The 24,959-nt window shown below is 40.8% G+C and overlaps 2 protein-coding genes across 2 annotated transcripts; one reads left to right on the top strand and one right to left on the bottom strand.

Moving 5' to 3' along the window:
- Window positions 1-4,240: 4,240 nt before the first annotated feature.
- On the top strand, window positions 4,241-13,820 carry LOC117294668 (G-protein coupled receptor 84-like). The gene is made up of 5 exons (XM_033777172.1): window positions 4,241-4,282; window positions 4,659-4,705; window positions 9,300-9,330; window positions 10,312-10,387; window positions 12,631-13,820. The coding sequence occupies exons 1-5, from the start codon at window positions 4,241-4,243 to the stop codon at window positions 13,818-13,820; spliced, it is 1,386 nt and encodes a 461-aa protein (XP_033633063.1).
- Window positions 13,821-17,342: 3,522 nt separating this feature from the next.
- Window positions 17,343-24,033, bottom strand: LOC117294667 (ectonucleoside triphosphate diphosphohydrolase 1-like). The gene is made up of 9 exons (XM_033777171.1): window positions 23,881-24,033; window positions 22,805-22,931; window positions 21,483-21,606; window positions 20,661-20,814; window positions 19,826-20,080; window positions 19,275-19,553; window positions 18,797-18,883; window positions 18,191-18,331; window positions 17,343-17,594 (listed from the first exon to the last, which is right to left on the bottom strand). The coding sequence occupies exons 1-9, from the start codon at window positions 24,031-24,033 to the stop codon at window positions 17,343-17,345; spliced, it is 1,572 nt and encodes a 523-aa protein (XP_033633062.1).
- Between the last annotated feature and the right edge of the window lie 926 nt (window positions 24,034-24,959).

The following is a 24,959-nucleotide window of genomic DNA, read 5'->3' as shown; positions in this document are numbered from 1 at the left end:
GAATATAGCCATATATCACAAAACCATCTCGCTCCATAGGCCGTGTACAAAGTAAACGGGTAAGAAATTGCCCATTATCCTGGTTCAAAAACATTTTCGCTTTTCTGGAAAGTTCCTTTTGGTGGTGACGCCTTTTTTAAAAGCTCATGTGACGCATTTGTTTACATCTAGCTTTTTGCTCTTGGGCCTGCTCTTTTTAGTTGTAGCTGACGCTGTATGTGACGCCTTTTTCTTTACTTCTAGCTCCATGCGGCTGCTGCATACTCCAGTTGGGGACGAACTAACTAATGCTTGATATTCTTTCAGCTTAACTGCTTCTTAGAAAGCAAGGTCCAGGTTTATTCTTTGTGTAGAGCAGGCCTTTGATATTATGTTGGCAATAAGGCTGGTTCCAAGACAGGTCCCCTCATTTAATGCATATAAGACAATCGTTTCCTATAATCAGAATTCATTAAACAAGTTGAAAACACAGAATAAAGAAGACAAGTCTTGTTTTGGTTTTTTTCGAGACAGATCGAACTGTGTTTAATCATTGTCACGGATGGCACATATAATATAATAAATTACTACATGTTCATCAACCGAGGCGCTCGCAACGACACGACTTGGTTCTCCATGGACGCCGTGTAAATGTCACGTGCTAACGGCCACGCGCGGGAAACGAACGTGGGAGATAGGTCAAACCACTATGGACGCACGAAAATGTCTCGTGCTATCGGCCACGTGCAGGAAATGGACAGGAGATGGACCAATGGCGGCCCCCATGCCAGAACCTGCCTATGTACTCGCGATCTAGACGGAGCTGTTACGACGTGCACGGCCGGGCGCACGACGACTGTCAACATCGGTGTTGTGTCTTCAACGTCGTCCATACTAGGTGTTGTCACAGTGCTGTTACCACTGACGTCGACCTCCATAGGTGTCGAGTCACTATCATCACCCTCCATAGGTGTCTCATCAACCTCCATAGGTGTCTCATCAACCTCCATAGGTGTTGGGTCACTGAAACCACCATCGTTCACGGGCTCCTCGTCACGACGTCGTTGGTGGTACCGCACCGTGATTTCCAAACTTTGGTTCCAAACCTTCACGTTATCGGTGCATTCCATTGTGACAATGCTAAATTCGATCAATAAAACCGTGCTCTCTAATATAAAAAAATCTTGCAGGGTTTCAGCGAGGCCAAAAGTACCCAATGAAAGCAAAACCATTTGCCCTCTCTGAAATACTCTGGAAAGTAAAACAAAACAACTGCTCTAATATAAGATTTTATCTCTCGCGGCACCCAAAGGCCTCCGTCTGCCGGGGACCGCGCTCGATACTCCCCTGGTTCGGAAACAGTCAAATTTATTTACTTTTCCCCTACCTTTTTTACTTCGAGGGGGGAGGGGGTCGGCTTTTGGTGACTTTTCCCGCAAAAGGGACCAAGTTTCAACCTGCTATATAAGCATTTTCTTAGTAACGCAGTCCCCATACTCTTTGCACAAGGAATTGGCACATGAATATAGCCATATATCACAAAACCATCTCGCTCCATAGGCCGTGTACAAAGTAAACGGGTAAGAAATTGCCCATTATCCTGGTTCAAAAACATTTTCGCTTTTCCGGAAAGTTCCTTTTGGTGGTGACGCCTTTTTTAAAAGCTCATGTGACGCATTTGTTTACATCTAGCTTTTTGCTCTTGGGCCTGCTCTTTTTAGTTGTAGCTGACGCTGTATGTGACGCCTTTTTCTTTACTTCTAGCTCCATGCGGCTGCTGCATACTCCAGTTGGGGACGAACTAACTAATGCTTGATATTCTTTCAGCTTAACTGCTTCTTAGCAAGCAAGGTCCAGGTTTATTCTTTGTGTAGAGCAGGCCTTTGATATTATGTTGGCAATAAGGCTGGTTCCAAGACAGGTCCCCTCATTTAATGCATATAAGACAATCGTTTCCTATAATCAGAATTCATTAAACAAGTTGAAAACACAGAATAAAGAAGACAAGTCTTGTTTTGTTTTTTTTCGAGACAGATCGAACTGTGTTTAATCATTGTCACGGATGGCACATTTAATATAATAAATTACTACATGTTCATCAACCGAGGCGCTCGCAACGACACGACTTGGTTCTCCATGGACGCCGTGTAAATGTCACGTGCTAACGGCCACGCGCGGGAAACGAACGTGGGAGATAGGCCAAACCACTATGGACGCACGAAAATGTCTCGTGCTATCGGCCACGTGCAGGAAATGGACAGGAGATGGACCAATGGCGGCCCCCATGCCAGAACCTGCCTATGTACTCGCGATCTAGACGGAGCTGTTACGACGTGCACGGCCGGGCGCACGACGACTGTGTCAACATCGGTGTTGTGTCTTCAACGTCGTCCATACTAGGTGTTGTCACAGTGCTGTTACCACTGACGTCGACCTCCATAGGTGTCGAGTCACTATCATCACCCTCCATAGGTGTCTCATCAACCTCCATAGGTGTCTCATCACCCTCCATAGGTGTCTCATCAACCTCCATAGGTGTTGGGTCACTGAAACCACCATCGTTCACGGGCTCCTCGTCACGACGTCGTTGGTGGTACCGCACCGTGATTTCCAAACTTTGGTTCCAAACCTTCACGTTATCGGTGCATTCCATTGTGACAATGCTAAATTCGATCAATAAAACCGTGCTCTCTAATATAAAAAAATCTTGCAGGGTTTCAGCGAGGCCAAAAGTACCCAATGAAAGCAAAACCATTTGCCCTCTCTGAAATACTCTAGAAAGTAAAACAAAACAACTGCTCTAATATAAGATTTTATCTCTCGCGGCACCCAAAGGCCTCCGTCTGCCGGGGACCGCGCTCGATACTCCCCTGGTTCGGAAACAGTCAAATTTATTTACTTTTCCCCTACCTTTTTTACTTCGAGGGGGAGGGGGTCGGCTTTTGGTGACTTTTCCCGCAAAAGGGACCAAGTTTCAACCTGCTATATAAGCATTTTCTTAGTAACGCAGTCCCCATACTCTTTGCACAAGGAATTGGCACATGAATATAGCCATATATCACAAAACCATCTCGCTCCATAGGCCGTGTACAAAGTAAACGGGTAAGAAATTGCCCATTATCCTGGTTCAAAAACATTTTCGCTTTTCTGGAAAGTTCCTTTTGGTGGTGACGTCTTTTTTAAAAGCTCATGTGACGCATTTGTTTACATCTAGCTTTTTGCTCTTGGGCCTGCTCTTTTTAGTTGTAGCTGACGCTGTATGTGACGCCTTTTTCTTTACTTCTAGCTCCATGCGGCTGCTGCATACTCCAGTTGGGGACGAACTAACTAATGCTTGATATTCTTTCAGCTTAACTGCTTCTTAGCAAGCAAGGTCCAGGTTTATTCTTTGTGTAGAGCAGGCCTTTGATATTATGTTGGCAATAAGGCTGGTTCCAAGACAGGTCCCCTCATTTAATGCATATAAGACAATCGTTTCCTATAATCAGAATTCATTAAACAAGTTGAAAACACAGAATAAAGAAGACAAGTCTTGTTTTGTTTTTTTTCGAGACAGATCGAACTGTGTTTAATCATTGTCACGGATGGCACATATAATATAATAAATTACTACATGTTCATCAACCGAGGCGCTCGCAACGACACGACTTGGTTCTCCATGGACGCCGTGTAAATGTCACGTGCTAACGGCCACGCGCGGGAAACGAACGTGGGAGATAGGCCAAACCACTATGGACGCACGAAAATGTCTCGTGCTATCGGCCACGTGCAGGAAATGGACAGGAGATGGACCAATGGCGGCCCCCATGCCAGAACCTGCCTATGTACTCGCGATCTAGACGGAGCTGTTACGACGTGCACGGCCGGGCGCACGACGACTGTGTCAACATCGGTGTTGTGTCTTCAACGTCGTCCATACTAGGTGTTGTCACAGTGCTGTTACCACTGACGTCGACCTCCATAGGTGTCGAGTCACTATCATCACCCTCCATAGGTGTCTCATCAACCTCCATAGGTGTCTCATCACCCTCCATAGGTGTCTCATCAACCTCCATAGGTGTTGGGTCACTGAAACCACCATCGTTCACGGGCTCCTCGTCACGACGTCGTTGGTGGTACCGCACCGTGATTTCCAAACTTTGGTTCCAAACCTTCACGTTATCGGTGCATTCCATTGTGACAATGCTAAATTCGATCAATAAAACCGTGCTCTCTAATATAAAAAAATCTTGCAGGGTTTCAGCGAGGCCAAAAGTACCCAATGAAAGCAAAACCATTTGCCCTCTCTGAAATACTCTGGAAAGTAAAACAAAACAACTGCTCTAATATAAGATTTTATCTCTCGCGGCACCCAAAGGCCTCCGTCTGCCGGGGACCGCGCTCGATACTCCCCTGGTTCGGAAACAGTCAAATTTATTTACTTTTCCCCTACCTTTTTTACTTCGAGGGGGGAGGGGGGTCGGCTTTTGGTGACTTTTCCCGCAAAAGGGACCAAGTTTCAACCTGCTATATAAGCATTTTCTTAGTAACGCAGTCCCCATACTCTTTGCACAAGGAATTGGCACATGAATATAGCCATATATCACAAAACCATCTCGCTCCATAGGCCGTGTACAAAGTAAACGGGTAAGAAATTGCCCATTATCCTGGTTCAAAAACATTTTCGCTTTTCTGGAAAGTTCCTTTTGGTGGTGACGTCTTTTTTAAAAGCTCATGTGACCCATTTGTTTACATCTAGCTTTTTGCTCTTGGGCCTGCTCTTTTTAGTTGTAGCTGACGCTGTATGTGACGCCTTTTTCTTTACTTCTAGCTCCATGCGGCTGCTGCATACTCCAGTTGGGGACGAACTAACTAATGCTTGATATTCTTTCAGCTTAACTGCTTCTTAGCAAGCAAGGTCCAGGTTTTATTCTTTGTGTAGAGCAGGCCTTTGATATTATGTTGGCAATAAGGCTGGTTCCAAGACAGGTCCCCTCATTTAATGCATATAAGACAATCGTTTCCTATAATCAGAATTCATTAAACAAGTTGAAAACACAGAATAAAGAAGACAAGTCTTGTTTTGTTTTTTTTCGAGACAGATCGAACTGTGTTTAATCATTGTCACGGATAGCACATATAATATAATAAATTACTACATGTTCATCAACCGAGGCGCTCGCAACGACACGACTTGGTTCTCCATGGACGCCGTGTAAATGTCACGTGCTAACGGCCACGCGCGGGAAACGAACGTGGGAGATAGGCCAAACCACTATGGACGCACGAAAATGTCTCGTGCTATCGGCCACGTGCAGGAAATGGACAGGAGATGGACCAATGGCGGCCCCCATGCCAGAACCTGCCTATGTACTCGCGATCTAGACGGAGCTGTTACGACGTGCACGGCCGGGCGCACGACGACTGTGTCAACATCGGTGTTGTGTCTTCAACGTCGTCCATACTAGGTGTTGTCACAGTGCTGTTACCACCGACGTCGACCTCCATAGGTGTCGAGTCACTATCATCACCCTCCATAGGTGTCTCATCAACCTCCATAGGTGTCTCATCACCCTCCATAGGTGTCTCATCAACCTCCATAGGTGTCTCATCACCCTCCATAGGTGTCTCATCAACCTCCATAGGTGTTGGGTCACTGAAACCACCATCGTTCACGGGCTCCTCGTCACGACGTCGTTGGTGGTACCGCACCGTGATTTCCAAACTTTGGTTCCAAACCTTCACGTTATCGGTGCATTACATTGTGACAATGCTAAATTCGTTTAATAAAACCGTGCTCTCTAATATAAAAAAATCTTGCAGGGTTTCAGCGAGGCCAAAAGTACCCAATGAAAGCAAAACCATTTGCCCTCTCTGAAATACTCTGGAAAGTAAAACAAAACAACTGCTCTAATATAAGATTTTATCTCTCGCGGCACCCAAAGGCCTCCGTCTGCCGGGGACCGCGCTCGATACTCCCCTGGTTCGGAAACAGTCAAATTTATTTACTTTTCCCCTACCTTTTTTACTTCGAGGGGGAGGGGGTCGGCTTTTGGTGACTTTTCCCGCAAAAGGGACCAAGTTTCAACCTGCTATATAAGCATTTTCTTAGTAACGCAGTCCCCATACTCTTTGCACAAGGAATTGGCACATGAATATAGCCATATATCACAAAACCATCTCGCTCCATAAGCCGTGTACAAAGTAAACGGGTAAGAAATTGCCCATTATCCTGGTTCAAAAACATTTTGGCTTTTCTGGAAAGTTCCTTTTGGTGGTGACGCCTTTTTTAAAAGCTCATGTGACGCATTTGTTTACATCTAGCTTTTTGCTCTTGGGCCTGCTCTTTTTAGTTGTAGCTGACGCTGTATGTGACGCCTTTTTCTTTACTTCTAGCTCCATGCGGCTGCTGCATACTCCAGTTGGGGACGAACTAACTAATGCTTGATATTCTTTCAGCTTAACTGCTTCTTAGCAAGCAAGGTCCAGGTTTATTCTTTGTGTAGAGCAGGCCTTTGATATTATGTTGGCAATAAGGCTGGTTCCAAGACAGGTCCCCTCATTTAATGCATATAAGACAATCGTTTCCTATAATCAGAATTCATTAAACAAGTTGAAAACACAGAATAAAGAAGACAAGTCTTGTTTTGTTTTTTTTCGAGACAGATCGAACTGTGTTTAATCATTGTCACGGATGGCACATATAATATAATAAATTACTACATGTTCATCAACCGAGGCGCTCGCAACGACACGACTTGGTTCTCCATGGACGCCGTGTAAATGTCACGTGCTAACGGCCACGCGCGGGAAACGAACGTGGGAGATAGGCCAAACCACTATGGACGCACGAAAATGTCTCGTGCTATCGGCCACGTGCAGGAAATGGACAGGAGATGGACCAATGGCGGCCCCCATGCCAGAACCTGCCTATGTACTCGCGATCTAGACGGAGCTGTTACGACGTGCACGGCCGGGCGCACGACGACTGTGTCAACATCGGTGTTGTGTCTTCAACGTCGTCCATACTAGGTGTTGTCACAGTGCTGTTACCACCGACGTCGACCTCCATAGGTGTCGAGTCACTATCATCACCCTCCATAGGTGTCTCATCAACCTCCATAGGTGTCTCATCACCCTCCATAGGTGTCTCATCAACCTCCATAGGTGTCTCATCACCCTCCATAGGTGTCTCATCAACCTCCATAGGTGTTGGGTCACTGAAACCACCATCGTTCACGGGCTCCTCGTCACGACGTCGTTGGTGGTACCGCACCGTGATTTCCAAACTTTGGTTCCAAACCTTCACGTTATCGGTGCATTCCATTGTGACAATGCTAAATTCGATCAATAAAACCGTGCTCTCTAATATAAAAATCTTGCAAGTTCGCAATGCCAAAAAAAAGAAGAACCACTTGCCCTCTCTGATAAATATTTTTGCAAGTTCGCCAAAATTACCTCTGGAATATAAAAAAAAACACTCTCGGTACTCCTTGGGTTCAGCCCCAGTAAAATTGATCTACTTTTTCCCCACTTTTTTGGTTGGAGGGGGAGGGGGGTCGGTTACTTTTCCCGCAAGAGGGACCAAGTTTCAACCTGCTATATAAGCATTTTCTTAGTAACGCAGTCCATACAACGGCTTTACGTCCAATCCGAAGGACGAAGCAATAGTTAGGCCTATAGTCTTTGTTTTTACATTCAAAGAAAATAGGCCTCGGGCCAATTTGATGAGCCGAGGCTTGTATAAGTAATCAGCCTGTGGACAGACAGACAATCAAACAAAATGATGCACAAATAGAAACAAATGTACAAACAACAACAACCCTTATAATTAACTAAATTAAAATAACGACGTAATAATACTCATTTATACGGAGTGTGCGGAAACAGGCCCCGTCAACACCGCCCGCGGGATCACGCGTTCACACGGGCGGATTGCTAATCCGCCAGCCGTCAATTTCACCAAACTCTTCCTAACTTAGGATTAATCTTTGAAGGACGAATTAAGTTCCGTATTAAACCCTCTAGTCCCTGCACCGCCCGAGTTTGCCGAAATAATTTTGTTTTTCTTTTCAAGATTCTTGCAGTAACTTTACTGAAATCGTAGTTCAAATTTTTTAAAGATAGCCGAGGCTTATTATTTATAATTAAACGCACAATTTTTGACCCTTTCGGTAATATTTGTACAAGTCCTCATTGGGGAACAATAAAAAAAACTACCGTAATATTTATGGCGATTATTTTTGTATAATGATAAAATGGATACAATAGCTTGTCAAGGCTTTTATCTGGCTCAATGCTGATTATTTGCGACGGCATAAGTTTTCGACAATATCACCATGAATGATAAATACAGTTTCCTTTGTGTTTACTAATAAGCGTTTTGTTGGGTAAGTGCTATATTATTTCATTATCATTAGCTTCGTCAAGTCAACTGTGAAGAGAAAAATTAATAATGATCTATAAACAACTAGATGGATTCACCAATGCGTAGGCATACTATTGACTACCTAGTTTTATTTTGATGTTTCTTATTTTCTACAAACAAAAGCTATAGCGAGGTTTCCTCCTACCGCATAATACAGTGTATCGCTTTAGGTGGCTGGGCGGTCCAGTGGCTAAATGGCTAAAGGCGTACATCGAACCCATCCTATTTAAATGTTGACGAATTACTTGTCCTAACTCGTGATAGGGTTAATCCTATAGCGCTGCGTGAAATTTGCTGCTGGGCGGATAAAAAGCTATTGGTCAACCTCCTTACTATACAATAACAAAAATGCTTTAAAAGTTGGAAGCTGTATGAAACTGATTACTTAAAGTAGAATATAAATCTATATGTCAGATTTAAGACTTTTTAAGAACCCTTTAATGCCATGTTAAGGGAATTTAAGACCAACAGTAAGTGGATAAAGCAGAGGAAAGCTACAGGCTCGTTTCATCAAATTCTGTGAACGAAATTGAATGTTATTCTTTTTTAAAAGCTTGTTTTAAATCCTTAAAGGCACTGGACACTATTGGTAGTTACTCAAAATAATCGTTAGTATACAAACTTACTTGGTAACGAGCAACGGAGAACTGTTGATAGTATACAACATTGTAAGAAACGGCTCCCTCTGAAGTAACGTAGATTGGAGAAAGAAGTAATTTCTAACAGATGTTAAATTTGCATCGGGGATAAAGAATATTAAGTAAAATAATAAATTTGTTATTGATTTATAGAGACCTCACGCGTTAGGTCTCCAATTCAAGCAGAAAGCACCAACTTCGTGTGCAAGGGTGTATTTTCTTTCATAGTTATCTCGCAACTTCGACTGCCAATAATTGAGTTCAGATTTTCACAGGTTTGTTATTATTTTTGTGCGTATGTTGAGACGCACCAATTGAGAAGACTGCTCTTTGACAATTACAAAAGGTGTGCCTTTAAAGGCGTTTCAGAAACCCTGGTTTGTTCGTTAAAATATAGTCTGTTATAATAAATTGATCATTTGATTGCAAGCTATACCTTTCTGCTGATCGAACAACATACAGTTAGAGTCAACAAGAAGTTGGCGGGGATTTGTGATGTTTTTCAAAACAAACAAATGACACTCAAAAGTTCAATCAAGCATCATATTAAGAAGCTTTCTATATTTGATAGGGCATAATATTAGGAAGCCATAGCAACGAAAAATGGATCACTCGATGACCATAACAAAAAATGGGTTAATATGATTTAATTCGAATTTTCTGCCCGATTTATATTATTGTTTATCTTGTGTTTAGATGTTTAGTTGGTACTGTATAGTTCTTGGCCTTTTTGTTGTCCATTCTCGTTTGTCTTCTGTCCGTGGTTTTCTTATTTACTGCCCTTTAGGCATTTGTGTTTAATTCTTTTGGTCGCTTTTTCTGTGATTTTTTGTGTTTTTATTGCATAATCGAATACAAAAAAATACAAAAAAAACATTCTCTCCTGCTTATTAGAACAAAAAAATTAAAGAAATTGATTATTCTTCTGAGGAGTTATGTATATTTTAATCAAGGTACCGGTACTCAATTTGCAAGCTGTCCAAGGAATACTTTACACAACAAACAAATTACTCTTTGTACTCTTTGCTTCTCTTAGGAATTGTCAATTGTCAATTTCATTTTTTTTAAATCATAAATCTTGGTTAACTTCTTTTTGACTCACCCTGCATGTAATATTCAACTTCTAAAAATCAGTGGTTGAACGCGACCAAACCAATATATACTTCAAGTTCAATGCCAAAACTTAAAACACACTGACTTATTATAACCCACTTGGTTTTCATCCTTAATTTTGTTGATATTTGTTTGGTAAATCTGTTTAATGTTTGTTATTTCTTTTTAATATAGGCCTTTGTCTACAATAAGTGTGACCTTGTGCATTCTTTGTATTTTATGGCAGGAAAGATACGGCACTGGTCCTATGGTAAATAATACATTTTGTTTCATAATTTCCACATAAATCCTAGAGTTATGAAAGTAAAAACTGGAAAAGTTTTCAGATGTGCCCCTTTCATAATATCAAAAGTTGATAAGAATTGGACAGTGCAATCTCCATAAAATATGAGATTTTGTGAGTTTTCCATTGAGCTGTGTACAAATCGTGCCTGCCGGAAGTCCATGTGGTTCTATTGTATTGTCACAGGACACATCGTCTACGAAAATACCCCCAATTGAGTTTAGCTTATTACGTAAAATACTACATTTTGATTGACCTTCCTCAGAATTCACTTTTCATTGTCCGAGTCGAGTAATTGGCGATTCTAGTATGGCAATAAGCAATTAACTATTAAACATGTGGACAATGGATCCAAAATGAAGGACATCTAGTGATAATGACGGACTTGAAAATAACTATGGCAAGACAGTTCTTCCATTTGAGTTGGTGGAAATAGGATTATTGACGTAAATGAGGGGGGCATAAAGTATTGAAAACAACAGCACCGTGTACTCAACCCGCAGGAAACAAACAAAATGTTTCCAAGACAACGAGTTCTGGACGTATGAAGAAAAACACTTTCATGATGGCTTTCTTGAGCTTAAATCAGACCATGGGCATCTTCAATTCTTCTTCTCGCGTGTCGTGAAGAAAAAAATGCTTTAGATTCAGAGCCTTGGGGCATGGAGACAGATGCGATATAAAAAAAAACACGGAGATGAATATGAGTCTCAACTTTGTCTTTTTGTTGCCCGCGTGTGTGTCTCTCCCAAAGCTATGCTTTTCGGGATTTGCCCCATATCACTTCCTCTTTAAAGATACTGGAAACTATTGGTAATATTGTCAAAAACCAGTCTTCTCACAGTGTATCTCAACATATGCATACAATTACAAACCTGTAAAATGTGAGCTCAATTGGTCTTTGAAGTTGCGAGATATAATAATGAAAAGAAAAAAAAACGCCCTTGTCACCCGAAGTTGTGTGCTTTCAGATGCTTGATTTCGAGACCTCAAAATCTAATTCTCGAAAATCTTTCTCAAAAACTACAATAGTTCAGAGGGAACCGTTTCTCACAATGTCTTATACTATCAACAGCTCCCCATTGCTTGTTACCAAGTAAGTTTTTATGCTTTCAGACGACAGAAAGTGCGTCTGCACCCGTATCACTTCCGTCCAATCAAAACACAAATGTAAAAGCTGCGTCACTAAACGTCCAACCAATAATGTCGTTGTATCGAATGGAATCACTTGCTCTGAAAAGCACGTACCTCTCTTTATCCTTGCAGATAAAGACAGAGTCCAGTCTAATAGATGCGTACTTAGCACACTGTTTTTCCAGGGACAATAAATGGAGGGGGGAGAGAAAGCCTCCGCTCACTAAGTGAAGTCACGTCTGATTGGTGTGATCCGTTCGCCTTTTACCATTAGAGGAGGTGATTCTGTTACGCGTATAGTGCACATCTCGTTTGTTTAAAAAACAGTTGAAGGAGCACACCACACGGCACTTGTTCTCCGGTCGTGGTGAGACAAGCTGTGTTCGCCTTTGCCGAAAAGAAAACTGGAAAGAAAGTTTGTGGTGCATGCATGCTTCACATACGATAGAAAACATTCATGGCAGTATTTTTGTAGTGGTTGGTCGAAGACACACTGTCTGCGTGGTTGACTCAATAAATAGCAAACAGTTCATAATCATTCTCGTCGTCATTACGGAAGGAGTTGTTAAACGTTGTGTAGTGACTCGATCTTCCAACGGGATGAAAGCTGAAATTCCAAGTGTGCGTATGAATTGTCCTGGTCTATATTAATTGACTCGTGGTAAGTTGTCTTTTTGAACTACAGTTCCCGCCTTTTTACTAACGCACTCCCGACACTCAAACGTTCTGATGATCGAAATCGCAAAACAACTCAATAACATTTTAAACCGTTTCTCCAAATCGAGCTGCTGAAGTGCTTTATTAAGACATTTACGTGAGTGTTATTATGACAAGTAAACCATCCATGCAGACAGAATAATAGTAAAAAGCTCTCCAACTCTTTTACACGCCTGCATGCAGTAGTAGACCTCCTATTGTCCCTGTTAGTTTGAATGTATATACCAACTCTATAGAATACATTCCAGGCCAGGCCTAGTGTTGACTGTGGCAATTCATAAACTGATAGCAGCCGTTGGCAATATTGACTAATATTACTATTAATTATAACAATTATAACATGGATAACGCATCTGTAGAGACCTCTACCGCGGACTGGATCCCAGATGAACCACCACAGGGACCCGACGTCGGGTTGACCATCAATGCTGTACTGAAGATCATCTTCTACATTGCCGTGATCATAATTGGGCTGATAGGGAACGGTCTCATTCTAGGCGTGTACTGGCCCAAGCCTAATAAGACGAGTACCCACATCCTGATCATGGGGCTGGCCGGGATGGACTTCACCGTCTGCCTAATGAGAGTCTACAACCTTACCGTCTATGTATTTGTTCTAGAAAACAAGAAGACACCATCGGCGCTTGAATACCTCGGAGCCATTGGCTTGGTGAATGTGTTCGCCTCTTCTGTGTTGACCGGCTTCATTGCAGTGGACAGGTACGACTGTGTGTGTCGCCCGAGAAACCGTTTGCTGAACCGCTTCAGAGCCAAGATGATGATTCTCAGTGCGTACGCTGGGGCGATGCTCTTTGCTAGTCCGCGTATACTGGAGATCATCTGGCTGCCATCCACACTCGCGTTACAACGGACTTTTTTGATATTTCAATTTGTACTGTATATCTTTGTGCTAGGTGCCATTTGCGTCTGCTACGGGCATGTCTACAATACCATACGAAAGCATGTGAAAGTAAATGTTCTTAGTCAGCGTCCTGCACAAAATGATTTGTCGGTCGCATCCTCCTCTCAACATGCTACGATACCAGCCATTGCAGTCAAGGTACCACTCTCAGGGCCCTCAAGCGGTGATGGCGGCCAACCTTCCACGTCAAAACAACAAGAGACCACCGAAACAATCGACACACCAGCAGGCGTAGCCAATGAGTCCCTTCACCGAAAAGACCAGTCTGCTACTCAAGGTAACGATAACTCAACCCAAACTAACCGTCCACCTGATGGGAACGTGAAACCAAACAAACCCAAGAAAGGCAAAGATAAAACTGTCTCACTTCAACGTAAGACCACTAGAATGATGTTCGGGACCAGCGTCGTACTCCTAGTGACGTGGTTCCCATATTGGCTGTACGTAGCCTTAAATCTGGCCCGAGTCTACGGAGCTATAATCTCCTTTAACGTCACGAGGGCAGTGTACTACTTTACTATCACTGTGTACATAAATAACATTTTGAATCCGTTAATATATGGTCTTGCGAATAGACGATTTCGGAAGGATTGTCTGTCCGCATTGAAGAAGATGAGAAAGTGTTAATGGTGTATAGACATGCAGCGGCTAACCCCATTTTGCATTTCGAAGTAAGATCGCAATGTATGAGTGAAAGAGATAGAGATGTAAACAAAGGGCTCTTAAGGTTAAAGGCATGCTCTTGGTAATTGTCAAAGACCAGTGTTCTCACTTACTATAGCTCAACATAACATGCATAAAACAACAAACCTGTGAAAATTTTGACTCAATTGGTCGTCGAAGTTGTGAGATGGAAAAAAAAATAAACATATTCCTTGAATTCGAGACCTTAGTTTAGGTCTCTTATTAAATTCAAATATTTTAGTGGGAAATTACTTCTCTCTGAAAAAAATAGGTTACTTCAGAGGGAGCAGTTTCTCACAACGTACTATCAACAGCTCCCCATTACTCGAGACCTAGTAATTTTTTATCAACAATTATTTTGAGTAATTACCAGTAATGTCCGGTGCCTTTAATGGTGTAAAGACATGCACAGAAAGACATGTTTAAATATTCTTTTCCATCGGGGTTGAGATTTCGAGTAAAGTGCACGGCGAAATGAGTATGATCAAAAACATGGTTTATTGTCCATGATTTCAACACTTGAAAGTTTTGAAAGAAAATTTAAAACGTACTTCTTTTAAAATCATGTATTTACAAAGCTAATAGCGATTACTATAGAATGTCACTGTACGCATATTAATTTCACTATGTCTATTTATGGCTGGTCTCAATGTCAGTCTGTCTAATAACTGTCAAGAGCTTCATTTCCTTGTCCAAAGTTCAAGTCTTTGTCTGTCACAGTGAACATTTAAAAAAGCATTAATATGCTTCACATTTTCCCCTGCTTATTGGTAATAACGTTAACTGTCTATAAAGTATCTTAACTTTGTGGTAATGATGTTTCAATTGCTGTTTGTCTGAATGTCTATTATTGTATACATTGTTTGTTGTTGCCAATATTGGAATAAACTAATGTCTAAAATGACTTCCTAGTAATTAAAAGTGCCAGTACCTGTGCGAATACATTCGAGCAACCTGTCTGTACCAAGGATATAGGTTGATAGTCGGATAATGGCATTGTTGCCTCATTCACGGTCGTTGGAGTCTTGGTCTTATTTCCGATTACATTTTGAGCGGCTCAAATTAATTTTTCATATTCCCAGGGGCCGGTGCTCCCACCGCGGTGGGTGTTATAGGGGTGTGAGTATAGTTCACTGTGAAGTGCAGAAACACCATTGTTTTGTGTTAAAGTATCTTGTTAAATTATTTAGTGATATCACTGTGAGTTTCATAATTAAAATTGAGGTAAATGCAGTCTATAAGTCTGTAGAAAATGAAATCTATCATTGTATAACGATGGACCTTTGCTTCTATCAAATATATAATAACACAACGAAATAAAAGTTCACAGCACAACTTAATTCGAGGTTTCACACTTTGAGTGCGGCAAATTACAACAAATAATAAATGGCAAATCTGTAGAACACAGGTGGTCATCAGGGTCACGACACATAAACATGACTGACTGTTTTCAAACTTTGTATTTTTAGATTCGCAAGATCAAAAAATTATTTGTAAAGAAAATTCATAAAGAAAACTATAGGGCGTTTAAAGGCAGCGGACACTATTGGCAATTACTCAAAATAATTATTAGTATAAGACCTTTCTTGGTGACGAGTAATGGGGAGAGGTTGATAGTATAAAACATTGTTAGAAACGGCTCCCTCTGAAGTAATGTAGTTTTCGAGAAAGAAGTAATTTGATTTCGAGACATCAAGTTTAGAACTTGAGGTCTCGAAATCAACCATCTAAACGCACACAACTTCGTGTGACAAGGGTATTTTTTCTTTCATTATTATCTCGCAGTTTCGTAACCAATTGAGCTCAAATTTTCACAGGTTTGTTATTTTATGCATATGTTGAGATACACCAACTGTGAAGGCTAGTCTTTGGCAATTACCAATAGTGTCCACTGCCTTTAATTAATATTTATATGTTTGTTTTCCCACATGACCGTATGTTTATTATGTAAAAGTCATGTCTAATTCTCTGAGCACGTACCTATACTTTTCAATCTCACCATTGATGTTGCACACACACTGCCAGTAGCAAAGTCAATGCCAGTGGGGTACAGTGGGGGGAAGATGGGACACATAAACAGTTTTTTGATAATTACAATTAAAATTTACCATAATTTGTCACATCGGCTCACTGATACTAAAGGTTGTTTATATTTTCACCTTTTAAAATGAAATTTCAATGTTTTTTGGTGTGTTTTTTTTTTCAGTTTTCAGATACTAAAACTTTACTTTTTAAATTTTGATTTAGTGTCCCGTTTTCCTCCATCATTTGGGGCAAGATGGGACGCAGAAAAAGAAAACGGTTAAGAGGCAACCTCCACATATACAAACCAGATATGGACGAAACTTGTATGCATAGGATGGGTTTGCCAGAAATGATTTGGTTTATTTTATAATGCATTGAATTGGCAATGTCTAATCTTATCCCGTGTCCCATCTTCCCCCAGTGTACCCTACACTGTAAAAATGCTAACGCGTAACGCGTTTATGAAATAAACACTGTGTTTAAAACCAAAACATTGTGAGATCAACCTAAACACACCCAGTGATATTAAATTAAGCAGGTGTGTTTATTTGCTGCTGCGCTGAATGTGTTTAAAAATATGATGTTTTTATCATCAACTATTTTTTAATTCCTGATCTCAACATCTAAGTAGGCCTAATTCAGCACGAATGTATTTTAAAAGTCGTCAGAAGGTTGACAGTGCTAAATATCCTAAATTAGTAGCGTTAATTAGGCTGCTGATAATTTTGTGAGAACCTTTAAAAATGCCGAATAAACACAATGTACTTTACTGATTCCTAATGGATTGTTCACTGGTTCATTGGCTCGCAGACTTTATATGGATATGAAAAATATAATTATTCATTCCACGAACACGATTAATTCGTCTCCAGACAGGTCTAAAAAGCTGTCAATATTATCATCGTGATAGGATGTGTTCACAGCAATTATGCTCCAAACGAGCAATTATGTTCTTGAACACGAATAAAACAGAAGTTAAACACCCAGATTTATGAATTTCCCATTCACTGTTATTCTTTAAAGGGGTGGTTATAACATTTGGTAATTGAATCCAACTGTTTCACTCCTATTTTGTAGACCATAGTCTCCTGACGATGACTATAAGAGCAAGCTAGTCGAAACGTTAAGACCAATTCAAGAACTGACTCCGCGGTAGTGCAGTTAATAATGATCCTATAAACTAATTAAGTAGTAGTTCCAGCCAATTTCTATACCTACCGCCCGGGTAGTAATTAAAAAGCATGCCATTTATTTTCAGAACTGAGAAGTCTCCCGAACATCCGGTAAATCTACTCCATGGTAGTAGAATCATGGAGATAAAGAAAGACGGTTCTCTATAAAGAACAAACTCTACCTGGCAAGTAGATACACACATGGTGTTACCGCAAACCAATATTGATACCTCACCATGCAATACCTCAAATCATATATACGTATGGTCTATACTTGTTCGAATTGATACATTTCCGCAGATGATGGTATCCACTCGTTATCATCACCTCGTTTACACGCAAAGCCATACCCCAATGCAACCAGAACAAACCCAAATATCATGGCTACAGTTAGAATGAGAACAGTTTGCTGTTTACGCTGAACCAAGTTTGGATCTGGCACCAGGACGCAGGCGAATGTAGGGGGCGGCAGACTGCTGACGACACCCGTAACAAACCCAAGGAACCAGCGATGGTCAAGCTGTATCAGAATGATAAAAATGCGAAAAATAGTTAATACCTGACGTTTCGACCCGTCTTTGCAATGACGTCACCACACGCTGCCCTGTCTTCTTTTGGTCTACCATTTTCAAGATGGCGTGCGTCACATATAATACGCGGTTATTATGCAGATGGCAGAAACGCACTTCCAAAAATGAAGACGCAACCAAGAGCAATAGGGAGTTTTCGGTTTCGACCACGGATGATTTGCGACGGTTTGTCATTTTCAGCTCAACGCAGATTCATCCCGAGTAGGCCTATACTGTGGTAGAAATTAAGGGACGGCCGGTCGCGACCGTCCTCAACGCCGCCGCAAGCGCAGATGATGCAAAATGTCATCATTACCGTCGCAGAACCATCCGTCGTCGAAAACGAAAGCTCCTTAATTTCAGGGGGCAACGTCGTATATTATGAATAGGGACAATTCATGTGTGATTGCTACCATTTATTTGTTTATTTACTTTTTTTTTCATCAACAATCAATAACAGAAATGGGCTATAGTCACAACAAGAGCAGTGTAGGCCTCATAACGTAAAGAATCTTGACCATTGGTTCCTTTCTCTCGATATACTTACTCTATTGTCTTCGTGCATGATGACATCCTCCCAAGTTTCTCTGTCCATCTTCAAGTCGTCAAATACCAAGCTGTGCAAATAGTTGGCAACAAAACAAGGGTTCATGCCGGTGATGTTTACTTCCGTTCTGAACATATCAGCCTAAAAGGAGAAAACAAGCTGTTTTGATACTCCTTCAAGAAGAACCATCCTACATCTTATTTTGGTAATTCTGAGTAATTCTGGTCATAATATTGATTCGGATCAAGTCCCGTATAGGGCCTGACCCACTGACCCGGAATCTGTGTCAAATTGACCTGGCACAAAAATGAATTAAAATGGCGCATATAATCCGAGTTCAAACCACATCTTTTCACCACTTTCCGTTGACCTAGCCTTTTGTCAAGGCCTTCGTGGCTTGGAGAGCCGCAATCCCAAGCGACTGGAACGAGAGACTACGCACGCAAGTGGCGCAAGCTTCGCCAGTCGATCGCCACTCGACTCGTGCGTGTGGTCTCCCGTTGCAGTCGCTCCGCTATTTAACGCCACGAAGGCCTTGACAAAAGGCTAAGCTTGACCCGAAAAAGAGTCAATATTCTGACCCTGGAGTTTTGGGAGTGTCCTTACCGGCATGTGTGTCCAATCGCATTGGTCCCTGCTATTGGTCAAATCAGTCACGTGGGACAGATCAACCAGAAAATATGGAAGATATGTCTAGTCAAAAGAAAATAAAAGACCTCAGTTATGAAATGAAACAAAAGCAACCAGTATTTAGTCTGCTGTACGATACATCTGAAAGGGCTCATTTAGATTCGTTACAGGTGATAGTTCAGTTTGAAATTACCGCGTACAAAATTAAGTACCAAGTTTTGGGAAAATAGTTTAAGTCAAAGAAGTAGACTCTAAAGTGTAGATTCGTTACTAAACAATATTTCCCCAAAACTTTGTACTTTGTGTTCATTTCAAATTGAACTCTCACTTTAGTTTGTTACGAATCTAACGTTAAGTGTATCTTCGCAAACAAAATACTACACTTTCGTCAATAGAATGACGTCACAAAAATACTTTAATACACTCTATACTGTTTTCAGGGAAAGCAACCTACCATGAATTTGCCGCGAGGCACAGGTTGCAACTTCATTCCCAGAGAAAGCCTATTGACCTCGCTTTCACATGCCTTGGCATCACCTGTGCCTTCTAGTTTGTACAGCTCCGGCTGTGTAGATTGCCTTGATATCGATGCATCGACGTCACTTCCGTTATTGGTGGACGCTGATTGGATGAGGCAAGATGACCTCTTATGCAAATCAGATGACCTGACAGTTTCGTGGTATCCAGGTGGAGTACATGGGTTGGCGATCGTGTCTTTTGATGATTTAATCATCTAACCCAGAAAAGAAAGTAGTTCCCTTAAGTGTTTTGAATGTGAATTGGTGATAACAATCTTGCTCATTATCTATTGTGTGTTCAAACTGTTTAAAAGAAATGTTTTATACTGTACATGTTCAAGTGCAATTCAACCATATCGGTTCGCGTCATACTGTTCATAATGTTTTTATGAAATCAAACAATATTAACATATAAAATTAATCGCGAATAAAGGATGTTAATTTTGGTTTTGACCATAAAAAAATACACCGATGTGTGCCACCCTACCTTATCTATGAGATGGTGCTGGAACTGTCTGTAAGCCGCTCGTAGTCCGTAGCAGGGGATACTCTGAGTAAACACGCTATATTCCTCCGCGTAGAGTTCAAGTGTTCCGATATTCTCATTGGCTGTGAGCGAAGAGTTACCATCTATCTTTACCTCGTAAGTGATCCGGGCAGAACTGTGCGTGACTTCGAGTAAACCGTATGTCAAGTGTGTTCTGTCTTTTTCCATGAAGTCATTTTGCCTTGGGTTGATATCCTGTGTTAGAGATTGGTTTGAATAAATAACTCGTGAAATGTGCAAAGGCACTGGACACTACCACTGGTAATAAATAACAAATAGTTGGGTTAGCGTTAAATACGTATACACTTGGTAACGAGCAATTGAGAGTTAATGACAGTATAAACCGTTATGAGAAACGGCTCCCTATATATGAAATGACATAGTTTTTGAGAAAGGGGTAACTTCTCACTCAAATAATAAAAGACCTCAGGCCTGAAGCCTTTGATTATTCATGTGAAAGCACTCATTAATTTGTATGCAACAAAGGCGTTGCTCTTTCAATATTCTCTTACACTATTCAATCTTGAAGATGCTGTAAACCCAATTCAACATTTTCTGTCTCTACGGAAAATACATCGTGTGATTGGTTTGAGTTTTTTCCCCATCAAATTTAACACTATTTTCAAAAGGTTGTGTAATTATTATCACAAACATTGTGGCTATCAGTTTTGCTTTGCATTATTGCTTCCCATATAGTAAAGTTGTCCAACCTTGGTTGGCAAAAACTCGGGCCGTGACTTTGCACCACATTCCCAATCCATTTCACAAAACTTACAGGTTTTATAATCCCCAACAGTTCGTTTTCACGTGTCCAGCGGTGTCTAGCTATATCATTAGCCGTCATGACGTGCGATTCAACGGTATCGTTGCTGGTGTTGAAGGCGTAAGATGAAAGCAAAACACGGACTTCGTCCAACTTCGTCTGAAGCCTATTGGCAAAGTTTTAAAAATAAATTTTGGTTAAAAATCTTAGCTAACAGGTTTATGAGCTCATGTTTAGCAGTAACATTAGACGATCAGTTTTACCGTTAAAGGCATAGGACACTATTGGTAATAACTCAAAATAATTATTAGCACCAAACCTTACTCGGTAACGAGTATGGGGAGAGGTTGATGGAATAAAACACTGTGAGAAACAGCTCCCTCTGAAGTAATGTTATTTAATTTCGAGACCTCAGATTTAGAATTTGAGGTCCCAAAATCAAGCATCTGAAAGCACATAACTTCGTGTGACAAGGGTGTTTTTTTTTCTTTCATTATCTCGCAACTTCGACGACCAATTGAGCTCATTTTTTCACAGGTGTGTTATTTTATATATAGGTTGAAACACACCAAGTGAGATGACTAGTCTTTGGCAATTACCAATTTTTGACAAAATTTTTGTCAAAAATCGTTCACAAATTTCTGTTCGGCGAAAATCGGTCCATCCAACTTTAAAGACACTGGACACTATTGGTAATTGCCAAAGACTAGTCATCTCAATGACCGTTCAGCCACATAAATGCACAGCATACATGTATTACAAATGTGTAATATTCGTATAGCACTATGGGCCTTTTGCGGATGACATCTCAGTTTCAAACACAACGGTACTTACTTTACTGCCTCGATCTCATCCGTAGCCAGCAGGACAACCTCGGTAGTTTCACGCTGGTCTCTGGAAACGATCCTGCTGATGGAGTCTAAACAAGACTCGAGAAACGCACTTGGTTTCTTTTTATCTGTCATCATATAAAGAACATTGAACATTATTGTTCATTCATAAATACCTCAGACAGTTTCGCTATTCCTATTGGTGGAGAGCGCGTTACATGGGGTGTATAAACTTTTGTTTATGACCAGTAAAAAGTGTGGAAACCTGGGCGTGACACGCGAGCTTGCACCTGTTCTTATATGACAGTTCCTTCATTCTTATTGGTGGAGAGCAACAGCTGAAACAGTTGTGCCACATCAGGGCGGAGGGCTTTACCATTTCACAGCCGGAGGGGTGTTGTGTTGAAAGAAGTCATTGAACAATTATAATGTTTGCATATAATATTTTACTTTTTGACCAAAAAGTGTTGATGTTTTTGACCGAAAAGGTATTGATGAATGGGAATCAAAGTGTGTTGAACCGGTTTTTAACTAGTGGTTTAAACCCGCCGAGGCCTGGTTCTTGATAATTTACCTCGACTTCGTCTCGGTAAAATTATCAAGAACCAGGCCTCGTTGGGATTAAACCACTAGTTGAAAAACTCTTCACCACACATTGACTCCCTTATTTATTTATTTATTAATTTATCTTAAAAATAATAAACTATACAAGGGAAACCAACCGGGTATTTAGTAAGCCATTTTGAGGTATGGTGGACACAGTATTGTGACACTGGGTGCGTTCGATTAGCTTCCCCGGGTCGACCCCAGTCTGCCCCCGGTACGATCGAATAGCTTTGACGTCGTTCCAGGGGCTCACCCGGTTCAGCCCCAGTACCCTACTTGTGGAACAGGTCACTTGGGGCTGGTCCGAGGTGCATGACGTCACCACGAGAGGGTGAGTGATCGTTTGATTAGCTCTTGTCAGGGGCTCACCCGAGTGAGCACCGCGGGGTCGACCCAGGGAAGCTAATCGAACGCACCCTATAATAATTAGGTTTGTGGATGACTCTTTTTTTTCGAAACCCAAACCCAACAGTGCAATACTGTGTCCTCCATAACTCAAAAGGGCTAATTGATTTGGGGTTCAACAAAGACAAATTTACTAGACCGGGATTTGAACCAACGACCTCCGGAGAAAAGTGCCGGTGCTCTTACTAATATCTTGACCTAGCTTGGCTGTCTCCCTACTTTGTCAACATCTTTGTGCGGAGTGCTATGGCTAAAATATATAATTTGTAACCAATTTACAAATAAAAGGAGTAGTAAACTGTAACAAAAACTTACTTTGTTTGACCCTGTACGTTTTTTCTTCAACTTTGCCTAGTGATCCGTTTATATCAAACTTCCAGAAGAATAGGCGTGGCTTAGGGAAAGGGGTTTCAACTTCGATCACAATGCCGTATTGTGTGACCTATTTGAGAAGATTCAAAGTAAAACAGTTAGTTAGCATTTCAAGATTTAAAACCTATAATTGTCCGAGTGATATTAAGTATTTATTTTATTCATTTTATTTTGTTTGTTTGCTTATTTTGTTTGAAGATAATAATATGTGAAAAGGACACAATTTTGGTCTAAACAGAAAGAAATACTAGGGTTGAAAAGTCGGACCAACAATTATTTGTTATCTTGATTCGAAACTATTGAGTGTGTACGATTGTCTTAAAACGTCTGTCAGTGTCACTCAACTGCTAACGTTGTGGTGTTGGACAGGTGTAGTTGGTGTTGAAGTTGGTTTTGGTGTTGGTGTTGAAGTTTGTGTAAGTGCTAAAATAATTGATGTTGGTGTTGACGTTGGTTTTATTGTATTTGTAAATTATCGAAATTAGTAATGGTGTTGGTGCTGAAACTGGAAGTTGGTATTGGTTTTAAAGACAGTGGACACTATTGGTAATTGTCAAAGACCAGTCTTCTCTCTTGGTGTATCTCAACATATGCATAAAATAACAAACCTTGAGCTCAAAAATCAAAAATTTGAGCTCAATTTGTCATCGAAGTTGCGAGATAATAATGAAAGAAAAAAAACACCTTTGCCACACGAAGTTGTGTGCTTTCAGATGCTTGTTTTCGAGACCTCAGATTCTAAACTTGAGGTCTCGAAATCAAATTCGTGGAAAACTACTTCTTTCTCGCAAACTACCTCACTTCAGAGGGAGCTGTTTCTCACAATGTTTTATACTATCAACCTCTCCCCATTACTCGTTACCAAGTAAGGTTTTGTGCTAATTTTGAGTATGTACCAAAAGTGTCCACTGCCTTTAAGTGTTGGTTTCGCAGTTGCTGTCATATTTTATTATGTGTTGATGTTGGTGGTATAGTGTTTGTTTTTGAGTTGATAGGTGGAGTTTTCTTGTTCATTTTACCTTCATGTCGTTACTATACGATTCGCATACTTCCGGGATGTTGGAACGACCACTTAAAACCACAACGGATACCATGAAGAATATGGCAATGACAGTTCCAATAGTCACCAACGAAACGGTTATTACGTTACAGTGCAGACCTCCCCCAGCCATGGTGACGTCACTGTGATGTCATATTTAGTTTACTTTATTGTAGATGCTGTAGAGTAAAAATTAACATCTTATTGCAACAACGTTAAGACGAAGATTCAACTGTTAAATAAATGTTACACTAAAGTTACCTGTTCGTGTTTGTTGTATTGTCATCTAGCCTTTGAGAAAGACTGTGTTATTTTTGTGCATTTTTACCATAGGTCCTTTTGGTTGGTAAGCAGTTTGCAGCAGCCAATTATTGTTTCTCTGTTATATTAAAACTGACCGTTTGGATGAAATATAAGAACTATCTACGTGAGTTGTTTTCCTCTCAAAACAAAAGTTGGATAACATCATAAAGACATTCATTAGAAACTATTAAGTGTAAACTCATAACATGTTGTAACACAGAAACATTATGTATTTTGGTTTGCGGTAACACCATGTGTGTATCTATTTGCCAGGTAGAGTTTGTTCTCAGAGAAATGTCTTGCTTTGTTCTACTACCGTTGAGTAGATGTTCGGAGGTTCGGGAGACTTCTCAGTTCTGAAAAAAAAAACTGTCCTGCTTTTTTAACTATTACCCGGGCGGATGGTATAAAAATTGGCTGGGACTACTACTTTAGCTTATAGGATCGCGATTAACTGTACTACCGGGGAGTCAGTTCTTAAATTTGTCGCAACATTTTGACTAGCTTGCTCTAGTCATCATCAGTAGATACAAACATGGTGTTACCGCAAACCAAATATATATTGATACCTCACCATGCAATACCCCCAAATTATATAAACATAAACATTGTTATATGAAGACGTTTAGCTCACCCATTGAACACCTCAAAACTCCATCTTGTACTCATTGCGTTGGACGGGTTGGCTGTACAACAGGTAGAGCAACCACAACCAATAAATCCATATTATTGCATTGTACTTGCTATACGTCGTGT

This window comes from Asterias rubens, chromosome 9 (genome assembly GCF_902459465.1).
Source record: "Asterias rubens chromosome 9, eAstRub1.3, whole genome shotgun sequence".
NCBI lineage: Eukaryota > Metazoa > Echinodermata > Asteroidea > Forcipulatida > Asteriidae > Asterias > Asterias rubens.
This window is presented reverse-complemented; position numbering and strand designations above follow the sequence as displayed.